The sequence below is a fragment of the Coregonus lavaretus genome (genome assembly GCF_964263955.1).
Source record: "Coregonus lavaretus genome assembly, contig: HAP1_SCAFFOLD_6269, whole genome shotgun sequence".
Lineage (NCBI taxonomy): Eukaryota > Metazoa > Chordata > Actinopteri > Salmoniformes > Salmonidae > Coregonus > Coregonus lavaretus.
In genome coordinates, this window is record NW_028167036.1 from 14,550 (window position 1) to 33,941 (window position 19,392).

At 49.3% G+C, this 19,392-nt stretch overlaps 1 protein-coding gene across 1 annotated transcript; it reads left to right on the forward strand.

Annotated features, from left to right (window-relative positions):
* The first annotated feature begins 10,878 nt into the window (after positions 1 to 10,878).
* LOC311113953 (serine/arginine-rich splicing factor 1-like) lies at positions 10,879 to 19,386 on the forward strand. The gene is made up of 2 exons (XM_084189226.1): positions 10,879 to 11,249; positions 18,308 to 19,386. Exons 1-2 carry the CDS (start codon positions 11,038 to 11,040, stop codon positions 18,519 to 18,521), a joined length of 426 nt encoding a protein of 141 aa, XP_084045352.1. The 5' UTR covers positions 10,879 to 11,037; the 3' UTR covers positions 18,522 to 19,386.
* The last annotated feature ends 6 nt before the right edge of the window (positions 19,387 to 19,392 follow it).

A 19,392-nucleotide genomic window follows, 5' to 3' on the forward strand; every position in this document is an offset into this window, starting at 1 on the left:
TTAATTGATGAAAAGTTATCCTGGAAAGATCATATTCAATGTGTCTGCAGCAAAGTGATGTAATCTGTTGGTATCATCAGAAAGATGAGTGGCTTGGTTCATTCTGTAGCTTCATTTACCCATCTCATTTACTGTAATATTGTCTGGGCCAGTACATACAGTGAGGGAAAAAAGTATTTGATCCCCTGCTGATTTTGCACGTTTGCCCACTGACAAAGACATGATCAGTCTATAATTTTAATGGTAGGTTTATTTGAACAGTGAGAGACAGAATAACAAGAAAATAAATCCAGAAAAACGCATGTCAAAAATGTTATAAATTGATTTGCATTTTAATTCTCCCTGGTGTCTTTTATACAGGTAACGAGCTGAGATTAGGAGCACACTCTTAAAGGGAGTGCTCCTAATCTCAGCTTGTTACCTGTATAAAAGACACCTGTCCACAGAAGCAACCAATCAATCAGATTCCAAACTCTCCACCATGGCCAAGACCAAAGAGCTCTCCAAGGATGTCAGGGACAAGATTGTAGACCTACACAAGGCTGGAATGGGCTACAAAACCATCGCCAAGCAGCTTGGTGAGAAGGTGACAACAGTTGGTGCAATTAGTCGCAAATGGAAGAAACACAAAAGAACTGTCAATCTCCCACGGCCTGGGGCTCCATGCAAGATCTCACCTCGTGGAGTTGCAATGATCATGAGAACGGTGAGGAATCAGCCCAGAACTACACGGGAGGATCTTGTCAATGATCTCAAGGAAGCTGGGACCATAGTCACCAAGAAAACAATTGGTAACACACTACGCCGTGAAGGACTGAAATCCTGCAGCCGCCCGCAAGGTCCCCCTGCTCAAAAAAGCACATATACATGCCCATCTGAAGTTTGCCAATGAACATCTGAATGATTCAGAGGAGAACAGGGTGAAACTGTTGTGGTCAGATGAGACCAAAATGGAGCTCTTTGACATCAACTCAACTCGCCGTGTTTGGAGGAGGAGGAATGCTGTCTATGACCCCAAGAACACCATCCCCACCATCAAACATGGAGGTGGAAACATCATGCTTTGGGGGTGTTTTTCTGCTAAGGGGACAGGACAACTTCACCGCATCAAAGGGACGATGGACGGCGCCATGTACCGTCAAATCTTGGGTGAGAACCTCCTTCCCTCAGCCAGGGCATTGAAAATGGGTCGTGGATGGGTATTCCAGCATGACAATGACCCAAAACACACGGCCAAGGCAACAAAGGAGTGGCTCAAGAAGAAGCACATTAAGGTCCTGGAGTGGCCTAGCCAGTCTCCAAACCTTAATGACTAGGAGAAGATCTGCAAAGAGGAGTGGGACAAAATCCCTCCTGAGATGTGTGCAAACCTGGTGGCCAACTACAAGAAACGTCTGACCTCTGTGATTGCCAACAAGGGTTTTGCCACCAAGTACTAAATCATGTTTTGCAGAGGGGTCAAATACTTATTTCCCTAATTAAAATACAAAATCAATTTATAACATTTTTGACATGCGTTTTTCTGGATTTTGTTGTTGTTATTCTGTCTCTCACTGTTCAAATAAACCTACCATTAAAATTATAGACTGATCATTTCTTTGTCAGTGGGCAAACGTACAAAATCAGCAGGGGATCAAATACTTTTTTCCCTCACTGTAGATGGGAACATATCAGACCTGGGGTGGGGGTCTGGGAGAATGTGCTGGAAGTGTCTAAACCTGGGGAAGGAGCCTGGTGGGTAGGATGTCCTGACCTGGATCTACTGGGGGTTGGGGAGGGGGATGTCCTGACCTGGATCTACTGGGGGTTGGGGAGGGGGATGTCCTGACCTGGATCTACTGGGGGTTGGGGAGGGGGATACTGGAGCCTGGTGGGTGGGATGTACAGGGGACAGACGGTAGGTGAGCTCTAAACCCAGCCCGGCGAATTACTTGGAATCTCAGGAAGCTGAGGATGGGGATATTGGAGCCTTAACCTCAGTTTTCAAAGGGGAACGCCAGTTTAGGGAAAGGCTGAAAAGGGCCTATCAGGAGATGAGTGAAGTAATGGTAGAACGGAATAAAAGGGCCAGTTAAAACTGCGGAGGTGATGGAGCTCCGGACCTCTAGGGCTATAACTAGAGGAACTAGAGGTGATGGAGCTCCGGACCTCTAGGGCTATAACTAGAGGCACTAGAGGTGATGGAGCTCCGGACCTCTAGGGCTATAACTAGAGGTGATGGAGCTCCGGACCTCTAGGGCTATAACTAGAGGACCTAGAGGTGATGGAGCTCCGGACCTCTAGGGCTATAACTAGAGGCACTAGAGGTGATGGAGCTCCGGACCTCTAGGGCTATAACTAGAGGAACTAGAGGTGATGGAGCTCCGGACCTCTAGGGCTATAACTAGAGGAACTAGAGGGACTAGGTAATAACTAGAGGACCTAGAGGTGATGGAGCTCCGGACCTCTAGGGCTATAACTAGAGGCACTAGAGGTGATGGAGCTCCGGACCTCTAGGGCTATAACTAGAGGACCTAGAGGTGATGGAGCTCCGGACCTCTAGGGCTATAACTAGAGGCACTAGAGGTGATGGAGCTCCGGACCTCTAGGGCTATAACTAGAGGAACTAGAGGTGATGGAGCTCCGGACCTCTAGGGCTATAACTAGAGGAACTAGAGGTGATGGAGCTCCGGACCTCTAGGGCTATAACTAGAGGAACTAGAGGTGATGGAGCTCCGGACCTCTAGGGCTATAACTAGAGGCACTAGAGGTGATGGAGCTCCGGACCTCTAGGGCTATAACTAGAGGAACTAGAGGTGATGGAGCTCCGGACCTCTAGGGCTATAACTAGAGGAACTAGAGGTGATGGAGCTCCGGACCTCTAGGGCTATAACTAGAGGAACTAGGTAATAACTAGAGGACCTAGAGGGACTAGGTAATAACTAGAGGAACTAGAGGTGATGGAGCTCCGGACCTCTAGGGCTATAACTAGAGGAACTAGAGGTGATGGAGCTCCAGACCTCTAGGGCTATAACTAGAGGTGATGGAGCTCCGGACCTCTAGGGCTATAACTAGAGGAACTAGAGGTGATGGAGCTCCGGACCTCTAGGGCTATAACTAGAGGAACTAGAGGTGATGGAGCTCCGGACCTCTAGGGCTATAACTAGAGGACCTAGAGGTGATGGAGTTCCGGACCTCTAGGGCTATAACTAGAGGAACTAGAGGTGATGGAGCTCCGGACCTCTAGGGCTATAACTAGAGGCACTAGAGGTGATGGAGCTCCGGACCTCTAGGGCTATAACTAGAGGAACTAGAGGTGATGGAGCTCCGGACCTCTAGGGCTATAACTAGAGGAACTAGAGGTGATGGAGCTCCGGACCTCTAGGGCTATAACTAGAGGAACTAGAGGTGATGGAGCTCCGGACCTCTAGGGCTATAACTAGAGGTGATGGAGCTCCGGACCTCTAGGGCTATAACTAGAGGAACTAGAGGGACTAGGTAATAACTAGAGGACCTAGAGGTGATGGAGCTCCGGACCTCTAGGGCTATAACTAGAGGAACTAGAGGTGATGGAGCTCCGGACCTCTAGGGCTATAACTAGAGGACCTAGAGGTGATGGAGCTCCGGACCTCTAGGGCTATAACTAGAGGAACTAGAGGTGATGGAGCTCCGGACCTATAGGGCTATAACTAGAGGAACTAGGTAATAACTAGAGGAACTAGAGGGACTAGGTAATAACTAGAGGAACTAGAGGTGATGGAGCTCCGGACCTCTAGGGCTATAACTAGAGGAACTAGAGGTGATGGAGCTCCGGACCTCTAGGGCTATAACTACAGGAACTAGAGGTGATGGAGCTCCGGACCTCTAGGGCTATAACTAGAGGAACTAGAGGTGATGGAGCTCTGGACCTCTAGGGCTATAACTAGAGGAACTAGAGGTGATGGAGCTCCGGACCTCTAGGGCTATAACTAGAGGAACTAGAGGTGATGGAGCTCCGGACCTCTAGGGTTATAACTAGAGGAACTAGAGGTGATGGAGCTCCGGACCTCTAGGGCTATAACTAGAGGAACTAGAGGTGATGGAGCTCCGGACCTCTAGGGCTTTAACTAGAGGTGATGGAGCTCCGGACCTCTAGGGCTATAACTAGAGGAACTAGAGGTGATGGAGCTCCGGACCTCTAGGGCTATAACTAGAGGACCTAGAGGTGATGGAGCTCCGGACCTCTAGGGCTATAACTAGAGGTGATGGAGCTCCGGACCTCTAGGGCTATAACTAGAGGACCTAGAGGTGATGGAGCTCCGGACCTCTAGGGCTATAACTAGAGGAACTAGAGGTGATGGAGCTCCGGACCTCTAGGGCTATAACTAGAGGAACTAGAGGTGATGGAGCTCCGTAACCTCTAGGGGTATAACTAGAGGAACTAGAGGAACTAGGTAATAACTAGAGGACCTAGAGGTGATGGAGCTCCGGACCTCTAGGGCTATAACTAGAGGGACTAGGTAATAACTAGAGGAACTAGAGGTGATGGAGCTCCGGACCTCTAGGGCTATAACTACAGGAACTAGAGGTGATGGAGCTCCGGACCTCTAGGGCTATAACTAGAGGCACTAGAGGTGATGGAGCTCCGGACCTCTAGGGCTATAACTAGAGGAACTAGAGGTGATGGAGCTCCGGACCTCTAGGGCTATAACTAGAGGAACTAGAGGTGATGGAGCTCCGGACCTCTAGGGCTATAACTAGAGGAACTAGAGGTGATGGAGCTCCGGACCTCTAGGGCTATAACTAGAGGACCTAGAGGTGATGGAGCTCCGGACCTCTAGGGCTATAACTAGAGGACCTAGAGGTGATGGAGCTCCGGACCTCTAGGGCTATAGCTAGAGGAACTAGAGGTGATGGAGCTCCGGACCTCTAGGGCTATAACTAGAGGAACTAGAGGTGATGGAGCTCCGGACCTCTAGGGCTATAACTAGAGGACCTAGAGGTGATGGAGCTCCGGACCTCTAGGGCTATAACTAGAGGCACTAGAGGTGATGGAGCTCCGGACCTCTAGGGCTATAACTAGAGGACCTAGAGGTGATGGAGCTCCGGACCTCTAGGGCTATAACTAGAGGACCTAGAGGTGATGGAGCTCCGGACCTCTAGGGCTATAACTAGAGGAACTAGAGGTGATGGAGCTCCGGACCTCTAGGGCTATAACTAGAGGAACTAGAGGTGATGGAGCTCCGGACCTCTAGGGCTATAACTAGATGAACTAGAGGTGATGGAGCTCCGGACCTCTAGGGCTATAACTAGAGGAACTAGAGGTGATGGAGCTCCGGACCTCTAGGGCTATAACTAGAGGAACTAGAGGTGATGGAGCTCCGGACCTCTAGGGCTATAACTAGAGGAACTAGAGGGACTAGGTAATAACTAGAGGACCTAGAGGTGATGGAGCTCCGGACCTCTAGGGCTATAACTAGAGGTGATGGAGCTCCGGACGTCTAGGGCTATAACTAGAGGAACTAGGGGTGATGGAGCTCCGGACCTCTAGGGCTATAACTAGAGGAACTAGAGGGACTAGGTAATAACTAGAGGACCTAGAGGTGATGGAGCTCCGGACCTCTAGGGCTATAACTAGAGGTGATGGAGCTCCGGACCTCTAGGGCTATAACTAGAGGAACTAGAGGTGATGGAGCTCCGGACCTCTAGGGCTATAACTAGAGGAACTAGAGGGACTAGGTAATAACTAGAGGACCTAGAGGTGATGGAGCTCCGGACGTCTAGGGCTATAACTAGAGGTAATAACAGTAACTAGGTAATAACTAGAGGCTATAACAACCGAGTTGGAGAAACTGATGTTGAATCACTGGAGCTACTGAGTCTTTATGACTAGACAATGTAGGTGTGGATTACATTTTGGAGAGTCTAACTGGGGTGGGGAGAATTATTATTTATTTAACCCCCTTTTTTTCTCCCCAATTTCAATCTTGTCTCATCGCTACTACCACCGTGCTCAGGAGGTGAAGGTCGAGTCATGCGTCCTCCGAAACATGACCCGCCAAATCGCGCTTCTTAACACCCGCCTGCTTAACCTGGAAGCCAGCTGCACCAATGTGCACCGCCCTATGGGACTCCCGATCACGACCTGTGATACAGCCCGGGATCGAACCCGGGTCTGTAGTGACGCCTCTAGCTTTGCGATGCAGTTCCTTAGACCGCTGCGCCACTCGGGAGGCCCTGAGAAGGTTTTGTTTTAATTGGTTTTGAGTTACTAAAACTTTGTTTAGATGTTGTTTTTATCATAATTTTTTTTTTTTTAATAATGTTGAAAATGAAGGGAAAGCTGTATGTTTAGATGTTATTTTTGTTTGAGAAAAAAAAAAGAAATGATAAATGTTTGTCAACGTCTGGGTGAAACGGAATCAGGCGCAGGACACAGAACTGAGAAAATAAATGGATTTACTAAACCATAACAAACCCTCCACGCAGGGAAGAGCAGAACAACAGCTCACCAAACGACGTAAAACAACGGACAATTACGCACAAACTCAGGAGGGAAAACAGAGGTAATTATAGGGACACAAATAAACATAATGGGTAACAGGTGTGATTAATAAAGACAAGACTAGTGGAACACAGAAACATCGATCGGTAGCAGCTAGTACTCCGGTGATGACGAACCCCGAAGCCTGCCCGAGCAAGGAGGAGGGGCAGCCTCGGCTGTATTCGTGACAGTACCCCCCGACACCGGCCTCGGGGACGGCCAGGAGGACGAGGAGCAGGGCGAGTCGGATGACGACGATGGAACTCCCTTAACAAGGAGGGATCGAGGATGTCCCTCCTTGGAACCCAGCTCCGTTCCTCCGGACCGTACCCCTCCCACTCCACGAGATACTGCAGGCCTCCCACCCGACGCCTCGAATCCAGAATGGAACGGACCGAGTACGCCGGTGCCCCCTCGATGTCCAATGGGGGCGGAGGAACCTCCCGCACCTCAGACTCCTGGAGCGGACCAGCTACTACCAGCCTGAGGAGAGACACATGGAACGAGGGGTTAATACGGTAATCAGGGGGGAGTTGTAACCTATAACAAACCTCGTTCAACCTCCTCAGGACTTTAAAGGGCCCCACAAACCGCCAACCCAGCTTCCGGCAGGGCAGGCGAAGGGGCAGGTTTCGGGTCGAGAGCCAGACCCGGTCCCCCGGTGCATACACCGGGGCCTCACTGCGGTGGAGGTCGGCGCTCGCCTTCTGTCTCCTAATAGCCCTTTGCAGGTGTACATGGGCAGCGTTCCATGTCTCCTCCGAGCGCCGAAACCATTCATCCACCGCAGGTGCCTCGATCTGGCTCTGATGCCATGGTGCCAGGACCGGCTGGTAACCTAGTACACACTGAAAGGCAGACAGGTCAGTGGAGGAGTGGCGGAGGGAAATTTGTGCCATCTCTGCCCAGGGGATGTAAACTGACCAATCCCCCTGCCGGTACTGGCAATACGACCTCAGAAACCTACCCACATCCTGGTTTACTCTCTCCACCTGCCCACTACTCTTGGGGTGAAACCCTGAGGTCAGGCTGACCGAGACCCCCAGATGGTCCATGAACGCCTTCCAGACCCTTGATGTAAACTGGGGACCCCGATCAGACACTATATCCTCAGGTACCCCGTAGTGCCGGAAGACGTGTGTAAACAGGGCCTCCGCGGTCTGTAGGGCAGTAGGGAGACCGGGCAAAGGAATGAGACGACAGGACTTAGAAAACCGATCCACAACGACCAGGATTGTGGTGTTACCTTGTGACGGAGGAAGATCCGTAACAAAGTCCACCGATAGGTGTGACCACGGCCGTTGCGGAACGGGGAGAGGTTGTAACTTCCCTCTGGGCAGGTGTCTAGGCGCCTTACACTGGGCGCACACCAAGCAGGAGGAAACATAAACCCTCACGTCCTTAGCTAAAATGGGCCACCAGTACTTCCCACTAAGACAGTTCACTGTCCGACCGATGCCAGGATGACCAGAGGAGGGTGACGTGTGAGCCCAATAGATCAATCGATCGCGAACCTCAGACGGAACGTAGACACGACACACTGGACAGGAGTGGGCTCCGTGCGTAACGCCCGCTCGATGTCCGCGTCAACCTCCCATACCACCGGTGCCACCAGACAAGAAGCCGGAAGTATGGGAGTGGGCTCCCTGGTCCGCTCCTCTGAGTCATACTGCCGGGACAGAGCGTCTGCCTTAGCATTCTGGGAACCTGGTCTGTACGATAGCGTGAACACAAAAATGTGTGAAAAACATGGCCCACCTTGCCTGACGAGGGTTCAGTCTCCTCGCTGCCCGTATGTACTCCAGATTGCGGTGGTCAGTCAAAATGAGAATAGGGTGTCTAGCTCCCTCTAGCCAATGTCTCCAGACCTTAAGAGCTTTCACAACAGCTAACAGCTCCCGGTCCCCCACATCATAGTTTTGCTCCGCCAGGCTGAGCTTCTTCGAAAAGAAAGCACAGGGGCGGAGTTTGGGAGGCGTACCCGAGCGCTGAGACAGTACAGCTCCTATCCCAGCTTCGGACGCGTCCACCTCGACTGTGAATTGCAAGGAAGGATCCGGATGAGCCAGCACGGGAGCCGAGGTGAACAGCGCCTTCAGCTGACCAAAAGCCCTGTCGAGTGCTGCTGGATGCGTTCCTCCACCGAGGCGCTGGGATTGGACGTGCCTGCTGACTCCATAGGTGGTGCGTGATTCTGTCAACGTCTGGTTGAAGTGGTGAAATGGAATCAGGCGCAGGACACAGAACAGAGAAAATGAATGGATTTACTAAACAAAAGTAAACCATAACAAACCCTCCACGCAGGGAAGAGCAGAACAACAGCTCACCAAACAACGTAAAACAACGGACAATCACGCACAAACTCAGGAGGGAAAACAGAGGTAATTATAGGGACACAAATAAACATAATGGGTAACAGGTGTGATTAATAAAGACAAGACCAGTGTAACACAGAAACATGGATCGGTAGCAGCTAGTACTCCGGTGACGACGAACGCCGAAGCCTGCCCGAGCAAGGAGGAGGGGCAGCCTCGGCTGTATTCGTGTGCTGGATTTTTTCAGGGAGAATGTGTCCAATGATCAGACAGATGGAAGGACGATATGGCTGACAGAGGATAAATCCTATTGCACTGGATGCCTGGAGAAATATGAAAATCCCTGAGAACCACCGATAGAAAGGTGCTCTGATGACTCACTAACACGGAGACCTGTCAACATGGTAGAACAGGCTACAGGTGGACAGTTTCATCCTAGGAAAAGCTAGTGATGGTCAGAAGTTTCCCATCTACATCCCTCTCTTCACACACACACACACACCACACACACACACACACACACACACACACACACCACACACACACACACACACACAGATGCTCTCACACAGAGACCGATGAACACACACACATAAACTTTCCAGGCAGTTCGTAGATCCGACACAACTTTGACCCTGATCAACAGAGTTTGGGCAGTGTATTTGTGACACCAAACGGTGAGGTGAAGGAATTTCTGATGATATGAAGTGGCTTTAAGACCATTATAGCCACTAGAGCACACTGACAACCCTATAACTAGGCTACACAAGAGATAACCTGGGCCTGCGCCGGAGAATGTAACATTACAGAACGTTGTGTTCCTGAGTTGGCGCAGTCGTCTAAGGCACTGCATCGCAGTGCTAACTGTGCCACTAGAGATCCTGGTTCGAATCCAGGCTCTGTCGCAGCCGGCCGCGACCGGGAGACTCATGGGCGGCGCACAATTTGTCCAGGGTAGGGGAGGGAATGGCCGGCAGGGATGTAGCTCAGTTGATAGAGCATGGCGTTTGCAAAGCCAGGGTTGTGGGTTTGATTCCCACGGGGGGCCAGTATACAAAAAATATGTATTCACTAACTGTAAGTCGCTCTGGATAAGAGTGTCTGCTAAATGACTAAAATGTAAATGTTCAAATAGAAATGCAGTGTAGAACAGAAATATTTGTTTGTCAGATAGGAAATTGTGTAAATTCTATCCATTCTATTTCTATCTGCAAAGTTCAGCACGTTTCATGTCACTGAATACAACCAGGCTTTGCAGCAGTCTGAAACCACTGGAGACCATCCCATGGTCATGTTGTTGAACCTTCATGTTTTTACTTACAGGTCACTTGCACTGTAGTAACGGGGTTTGTATTGTTTTTAATGTATTTATGTTGGGAATGACGCTTCACTAAAAGCCAATTTATGCTTGAACTGTGAATGGAGCCTATGGAGGCATGCAGAGGCCAAATTGTGCTCCATGCCATGTGCCTCTCAAATTTTCTAACAATCATTGACATGATTAGTTAAAGTTGGTGAGGGCGGGAGGTCCTGTATAAACACAAACTCACTTCCTTCACAACATCTCTGCAAAAAGTATGTTTGCTGTGACTTCTGCAGAGGCCGCATCTCGGTAAATGCTGTATGGCCAATGCAGATGTCGCATTGACCATGCAGCGCCTTTAATGATCTGTCCAGAGGTAGCAGAAGCCACCGCAGCTATTTTGGAATGCAAGTGTATTTTTTGATACTGTATAGGGTGTAGCAAAAGTTAGCCAAAGAGCCATTTATGCATAATGCAGTTGATTTGCGATGATGACACAAACATTATATTAAGCAGGACTTTAATACGAGCATTACATTCCAATTATAATCCAAAAGTAGTGTAAAATGCACTCATAAGCAACATGTAAATATAATATTTTTTTGCTGGCGTTCTACAAGAACTCCTCCTTGTTCTGCCACCAAGTTGCGCGCATCGCCCTCGTGCGCCAATTTTCGCAAACAGGAAGGAGTCTATTGGTCCGCGCAGGTTCCAAAAACACGCGAGAACTCGGCGCCATTTTGAGAAGTCAGCGAGAGTTGTGGGAATATTTGTAAATTAGCTAGCTAACTTTGTGTGCGCCGTTGTCGATTGATGATTCAGATATAGATAGCTTGATATTTATACAACAGACATTTGTTATATAACGTTAAACGACTTTTCTAAAGTTAGCTTGCTAGTTTAGTAGTAATCTTCGGATGTCGGGGGATAATATGTCGGGCGGCGGGAGCGTGGTTCGTGGGCCAGCGGGAAACAACGACTGTCGGATCTACGTCGGTAACCTGCCGCCTGATATCCGAACTAAAGACGTGGAGGATGTGTTCTATAAGTACGGAGCGATCCGGGATATCGACCTGAAGAACCGGAGAGGAGGACCGCCGTTCGCTTTCGTGGAATTCGAGGACCCCAGGTAACTAGCTAGTTAACTATGCTAAAAAAAAGCTGTAGCTAACGTTAGCCGCTTTTAGAACCTAGCGGTAAAGAGCGTTGGGCCAGTAACCGAAAGGTTAGTTAATAATAATAATATAATAATATGCCATTTAGCAGACGCTTTTATCCAAAGCGACTTACAGTCATGCGTGTATACATTTTTTGTGTATGGGTGGTCCCGGGGATCGAACCCACTACCCTGGCGTTACAAGCGCCGTGCTCTACCAGCTGAGCTACAGAGGACCTCCTGTGAGTCGCTAAATGACTAAAATGTCAAAGTAAACCGCCTTAGTTAGCTTCCTCCCACAACAAGGGGTTATGTATCAGCCCATGCAATGTCCTAACCGAACATAAACATACTGTCTGTTGGGACATTGCATTGGGCAGACACAGAAAACTATCAGACTAGCCGACCTAACTCAACTCCACAATGGAAATTTACCATCGTAAATCGTTGAGTTTAGTCGGCTAGTATCAGCCCAAATGTCCCAACAGAATCCCTTGTTACGGAACGAAGCTAGAACAGCCCCAGAAAGAGTTGGGTAACTTAGCTTTAGCAATATAGCTAGCTCGCTACCTCGTGTTATGTTTGAGACTGAGGTGGAGATGAGCTATGGTCAAGCGCCAAGGTATTGGTTAGGCCCGTTTCAGAACTGGTATAACTGACGGACAAATCCAGCCAGAGTTCATTGCTTCCTTGTCATACGTGTTGCTCAATTGTAGTAGGTACCAATCTATCTGCTTTCGTTTTCGAGATGATTGATATCTATCGAGGGAGGAACAGGTTTTTACATATTGTGTATAGTTATTTCTTCTGAACACTTCCGTTTGTTGGCAATGTCAAGTCTTGCACATTTTTTCAAAATAGTTTTATGTTTGCAAGCTGGCCAGGCAAACGCCGCGGAGTACTAAACTGTAAACCAATCAAAACTCGTGTACTATGCATGGTACTATCTCTGCTGATCATGTCTGCCAATCAAATCAAATGTTATTGGCCACATGCGCCGAATACAACAGGTGCTGACATTACAGTGAAATGCTTACTTACAGCCCTTAACCAACAGTGCATTTATTTTAAACAAAAAAAGTAAAATAAAACAACAACAAAAAAGTTTTGAGAAAAAAAGAGCAGAAGTAAAATAAAGTGACAGTAGGGAGGCTATATATACAGGGGGGTACCGGTGCAGAGTCAATGTGTGGGGGCACCTGATAGTAGAGGTAGTTGAAGTAATATGTACATGTGGGTAGAGTTAAAGTGACTATGCATAAATAATTAACAGAGTAGCAGCAGCGTAAAAAGATGGGGTGGGGGGGCAGTGCAAATAGTCCGGGTAGCCATGATTAGCTGTTCAGGAGTCTTATGGCTTGGGGGTAGAAGCTGTTGAGAAGTCTTTTGGACCTAGACTTGGCACTCCGGTACCGCTTGCTGTGCGGTAGCAGAGAGAACAGTCTATGACTAGGGTGGCTGGAGTCTTTGACAATTTTGAGGGCCTTCCTCTGACACTGCCTGGTATAAAGGTCCTGGATAGCAGGAAGCTTGGCCACAGTGATGTACTGGGCCGTACGCACTACCCTCTGTAGTGCCTTGCGGTCGGAGGCCAAGCAGTTGCCATACCAGGCGGTGATGCAACCAGTCAGGATGCTCTCGATGGTGCAGCTGTAGAATTTTTTGAGGATCTGAGGACCCATGCCAAATCTTTTCAGTCTCCTGAGGGGGAATAGGCTTTGTCGTGCCCTCTTCACGACTGTCTTGGTGTGTTTGGACCATGATAGTTAGGTAGAACTGATTTAAGTTTCCCTGCATTAAAGTCCCCGGCCAGCGCTGCCTCTGGATGAGCGTTTTCCTGTTCACTTATGGCCTTATACAGCTCATTCAGTGCAATCTTAATGCCAGCATTGGTTTGTGGTGGTAAATAGACAGCTATGAAAAATATAGATGAAAACTCTCTTGGTAAATAGTGTGGTCTACAGCTTATCATAAGATACTCTACCTCAGGCGAGCAAAACCTCGAGACTTCCTTAGTATTAGATTTTATGCACCAGCTGTTGTTTACAAATATACACAGACCGCCACCCCTTGTCTTACCGGAGTCAGCTGTTCTATCCTGCCGATGTAGCGTATAGCCCGCTAGCTGTATGTTGTCCATGTCGTCGTTCAGCCACGACTCGGTGAAACATAATATATTACAGTTTTTAATGTCCCGTTGGTAGGATAACCGTAATCTTAGGTCATCCAATTTATTCTCAAATGATTGAAGATTGGCTAATAGGATTGATGGAAGAGGCAGTTTACTCGCTCGCCGTCGGATCCTTACAAGGCACCCCGACCTACGTCCACGATATCTCCGTCTCTTTATCATGCGAATGACGGGGATTTGGGCCTTGTCGGGTGTCTGTAGGATATCCTTCGCGGCCGCCTCATTGAAGAAAAATTATTCGTCCAATACGAGGTGAGTAATCGCTGTCCTGATATCCAGATGCTCTTTTTGGTTATAAGAGACGATGGCAGAAACATTATGTACAGAATAAATTACAAATAACGCGGAAAAACACACATAATAGTACAATTGGTTAGAGGGCTGTAAAACGGCAGCCATCTTCTCCGGCGCCATGAATTGTGGTCCATCACTTTATCCGTATCTAAAGTAGTACACAGCTGGTGAAAAACTGCTATCAGATAAAGTATTTATTTATTAGTAATCTTAGCTATTTAGTTATAGAAACGTGATACCATCAATGCAAGCTGTAAAATGACTCCCAGATTAGAACACAGCAACCGTAGTAATGTAGCTAGCTTGCTAGTTAGCTAGCTAGTGACAAGTAGATTGTTGCCAGCTAGCAGGAGCAGATAGCTTTATCACTAGCTAGCATGTCATTCTGGGACAAGGAGAGTTTTAGCTATTAGTTTATTCCAAGTAATAATTGAAGACTACAAAAGTCTATAGGACAAGTAGTGTAAATCTTATAGTCATCAAGGCTGGACCCACTAATTTCATTCATACTGACAAATATGAAATGCCATCTTATCCCTGTCAGTAGTAGGAGTAGGATGACTGCAGAGTAGGATGACTGCAGAGTAGGATGACTGCAGAGTAGGATGACTGCAGAGTAGGATGACTGCAGAGTAGGATGACTGCAGAGTAGGATGACTGCAGAGTAGGATGATTGCAGAGTACCCTGCCTCAGACTGTCAGGATGTTCATTCTCTAGCTCACAAACTACATTCCTTTGCTGCGATGATTTATTTTATTAATTATTGTGTTTCACTTTTGTCTCACATGATCTATTCAGCTCTCCTGTGTCCTGCTCTCAGAGATCAACCAAGTGCTATTCACCAAGCATGGGCTGACTCACTCCCTTTCAGGAGAACCATCCTCCTGCCGTTACTGTTTAGACATTAGGACCTGTTGTCTTTTCTCTGTGTCATACAGTCTAGTGCGTTTTAGTTGAACACCCACTACAGATGCTCTTGCTTTTTTGAGCATCTCAAAGGTGATAGACAAGTTATTTTACTATTGTAGCATGCAGTGGTGAGAATCCTATTGTCCCCGTCAGGAGCCCAGGCTTTTGCCATTGATGGTAGAATTCTGGTCTCTGGGCCACTCAAGCTTTAGATTGCATTCTGCTGAGGCACTTGTCTCTCTCGACATCAGTCAGCTACATTGGTGACCAGGGTGGGATCATTTCGATACACCATTGGTGACCAGGGTGGGATCATTTCCATACACCATTGGTGACCAGGGTGGGATCCTTTCCATACACCATTGGTGACCAGGGTGGGATCCATTCCATACACCATTGGGACCTCGGCACATGAATGCTCCAAGAGAGAAGGGGGAATACTGAAGCATGCGTTGATGACAGTTCTACAGGCTCCATCAGAGGCCCAGGCTTTTGGCATAGATGGTAAAGCTCTCATTTCTGGACTGCAACATTGTAAGATTGTGCCCTCCATGGCACTTGATATACATTGATTGATAGGTTACACTATTTAGATACTTCTAAGACACCTTTGCTATTTGTCTCTGTACTCAATAAATAGTGAAACACTGTTTGTGATGGTGTTCTTTGTTTGAATGTATATGCATGAAACGTACATTATGGAAAACATGTCTCACACTCAGTCAGTATAATAAAGCTAGTTAGTTAGTAATGAATGGATTGGGACAAGGGAATCCCTCCCCTAACCCGGACGACACTGGGCCAATCCCGGTCGCGACACAGCCTGGGATCGAACCTGAGTCTGTAGTGACGCCACTAGCGCTGTGATGCAGTGCCTTAGACAGCTGCGCCACTCGGGAGGCAGCCTGGGATCGAACCTGAGTCTGTAGTGACGCCGCTAGCGCTGCGATGCAGTGCCTTAGACAGCTGCACCACTCGGGAGGCAGCCTGGGATCGAACCTGAGGCTGTAGTGACGCCGCTAGCGCTGCGATGCAGTGCCTTAGACAGCTGCACCACTCGGGAGGCAGCCTGGGATCGAACCTGAGTCTGTAGTGACGCCGCTAGCGCTGCGATGCAGTGCCTTAGACAGCTGCACCCCTCGGGAGGCAGCCTGGGATCGAACCTGAGTCTGTAGTGACGCCGCTAGCGCTGCGATGCAGTGCCTTAGACAGCTGCACCACTCGGGAGGCAGCCTGGGATCGAACCTGAGTCTGTAGTGACGCCGCTAGCACTCCGATGCAGTGCCTTAGACAGCTGCACCACTCGGGAGGCAGCCTGGGATCGAACCTGAGTCTGTAGTGACGCCGCTAGCGCTGCGATGCAGTGCCTTAGACAGCTGCACCACTCGGGAGGCAGCCTGGGATCGAACCTGAGTCTGTAGTGACGCCGCTAGCGCTGCGATGCAGTGCCTTAGACAGCTGCACCACTCTGGAGGCAGCCTCCATCATTCTGAAATGGAAGCAGTTTGGAACCACCAAGACTCTTCCTAGAGCTGGCCGCCTGGCCAAACTGAGCAATCAGGGGAGAAGGGCCTTGGTCAGAGAGGTGACCAAGAACCCGATGGTCACGCTGACAGAGTTCCTCTGTGGAGATGGGAGAACCTTCCAGAAGGACAACCATCTCTGCAGCACTCCACCAATCAGGCCTTTATGGTAGAGTGGCCAGACGGAAGCCACTCCTCAGTAAAAGGCACATGACAGCCCGCTTGGAGTTTGCCAAAAGGCACCTAAAGGACTCTTACCATGATAAACAAGATTCTCTGGTCTGATGAAACCAAGATTGAACTCTTTGGCCTGAATGCCAAGTGTCACGTCTGGAGGAAACCTGGTACCATCCCTACGGTGAAGCATGGTGGTGGCAGCATCATGCTGTGGGGATGTTTTTCAGTGGCAGGGACTGGGAGACTAGTCAGGATCGAGGGAAAGATGAACGGAGCAAAGTACAGAGAGATCCTTGATGAAAACCTGCTCCAGAGCGCTCAGGACCTCAGACTGGGGTGAAGGTTCACCTTCCAGCAGGACAACGACCCTAAGCACACAGCCAGACAATGCAGGACTGGCTTCGGGACAAGTCTCAATGTGCTTGAGTGGCCCAGCCAGAGCCCGGACTTGAACCCGATCAAACATTTACATTTTAGTCATTTAGCAGACGCTCTTATCCAGAGCGACTTAGAGTTAGTGAGTGTGTAAATTTATCATACTGGCCCCCCGTGGGAATCGAACCCACAACCCTGGAGTTGCGAGCTCTATGCTCTACCAACTGAGCTACATGAATGATGGAGGCCACTGTGTTCTTGGGGACCTTCAATGCTGCAGACATTTTTTGGTACCCTTCCCCAGATCTGTGCCTCGACACAATCCTGTCTCGGAGCTCTACGGACATTTCCTCATGGCTTGGTTTTGCTCTGACATGTACTGTCAACTGTGGGACCTTATATAGACAGGTGTGTGCCTTTCCAAATCATGTCCAATCAACTGAATTTACCACAGGTGGACTCCAATCAAGTTGTAGAAACAGCTCAAGGATGATCAATGGAAACAGGATGCACCTGAGCTCAATTTCGAGTCTCATAGCAAAGGGTCTGAATATTTATGTAAATAAGGTATATCTGTTTTATATTTTTAAGTTTGCAAACATTTCAAATGTTTTTGCTTTGTCATTATGGGGTATTGGGTGTAGGATGATTTTGAACATTTTTGATTAAATCCATTTTAGGAAAAGGCTGTTACGTAACAATGTGGAAAAAGGGAAGGGGTCTGAATACTTCCTGAATGCCCTTTCATTTGGGGTTCTATGCAGCTAGTTACTTGAAATGATATAATGATGCCAAAACATGATTCAACAGTTGAATTCACTGACAGAGATTGAAGGTGCAAACAAATGTTATAGTCATCATAAGAATGTTTTACGATCATATACAAAAAAATCAGCTCCTCCCTCGACGGGGCATCGGCCCACCACCTACTGGTCCGGTCGACAGAGAGACCGGTGGTGAACTGGTCTTACCACCTACTGGTCCGGTCGACAGAGAGACCGGTGGTGAACTGGTCTTACCACCTACTGGTCCGGTCGACAGAGAGACCGGTGGTGAACTGGTCTTACCACCTACTGGTCCGGTCGACAGAGAGACCGGTGGTGAACTGGTCTTACCACCTACTGGTCCGGTCGACAGAGAGACCGGTGGTGAACTGGTCTTACCACCTACTGGTCCGGTCGACAGAGAGACCGGTGGTGAACTGGTCTTACCACCTACTGGTCCGGTCGACAGAGAGACCGGTGGTGAACTGGTCCTGCAACAGTTGCGTAAAGCAGAAGACCACTGCTGCTCAGCCAAGGGTGTATTCAACACCTCGCGCTGCTCAGCCAAGGGTGTATTCAACACCTCGCGCTGCTCAGCCAAGGGTGTATTCAACACCTCGCGCTGCTCAGCCAAGGGTGTATTCAACACCTCGCGCTGCTCAGCCAAGGGGTGTATTCAACACCTCGCTACCCGTGGAATGCCCTGTTCAGACACAGGGAAGTAGCTAACTCTAGGATAGGTATTGTCTGTGGACCAGTCCTCCCAACCTAACTCTCTGAGTGTGTGTGTGTCCCAGGGATGCTGATGATGCGGTGCACGGTCGTGATGGTTATGACTACGATGGTTACCGTCTCCGGGTGGAGTTCCCCCGTAGTGGCCGGGGCGGGGGGAGAGGGGGGGGCGGTGGGGGGAGAGGGGGGGGCGACGGCGGAGGTCCCAGAGGAAGATATGGACCTCCATCACGACGCTCTGAGTACCGGGTCATCGTCTCCGGTCAGTGTTTGGCTTAGCTCCGTGTTTGTGTCTGGTCCGACTGTCTGGTTCGACTGTGGTGTGTCTGTATGGTCCAAATGTCTACCACCTCCTCCCTCTCCAGGTCTCCTCCTGTCTTTACTGTGTTACCCCTCCTCCTCCTCCTCTTCCTCCCTCTCCAGGTCTCCTCCTGTCTTTACTGTGTTACCCCCCCCTCCTCCTCTTCCTCCCTCTCCAGGTCTCCTCCTGTCTTTACTGTGTTACCCCCCCCTCCTCCTCTTCATCCCTCTCCAGGTCTCCTCCTGTCTTTACTGTGTTACCCCTCCTCCTCCTCCTCCTCTTCCTCCCTCTCCAGGTCTCCTCCTGTCTTTACTGTGTTACCCCTCCTCCTCCTCTTCCTCCCTCTCCAGGTCTCCTCCTGTCTTTACTGTGTTACCCCTCCTCCTCCTCTTCCTCCCTCTCCAGGTCTCCTCCTGTCTTTACTGTGTTACCCCTCCTCCTCCTCCTCTTCCTCCCTCTCCAGGTCTCCTCCTGTCTTTACTGTGTTACCCCTCCTCCTCCTCTTCCTCCCTCTCCAGGTCTCCTCCTGTCTTTACTGTGTTACCCCTCCTCCTCCTCCTCTTCCTCCCTCTCCAGGTCTCCTCCTGTCTTTACTGTGTTACCCCTCCTCCTCCTCCTCTTCCTCCCTCTCCAGGTCTCCTCCTGTCTTTACTGTGTTACCCCTCCTCCTCCTCCTCTTCCTCCCTCTCCAGGTCTCCTCCTGTCTTTACTGTGTTACCCCTCCTCTTCCTCCTCTTCCTCCCTCTCCAGGTCTCCTCCTGTCTTTACTGTGTTACCCCTCCTCCTCCTCTTCCTCCCTCTCCAGGTCTCCTCCTGTCTTTACTGTGTTACCCCTCCTCCTCCTCCTCT

Coding starts and splice junctions, on each gene's coding strand:
- LOC311113953 (XM_084189226.1), top strand. CDS start 11,038: ATGTCGGGGGATAATATGTCGGGCGGCGGGAGCGTGGTTCGTGGGCCA. Junction 11,250..18,307: donor GTGGAATTCGAGGACCCCAG/GTAACTAGCTAG, acceptor TGTGTGTCCCAG/GGATGCTGATGATGCGGTGC.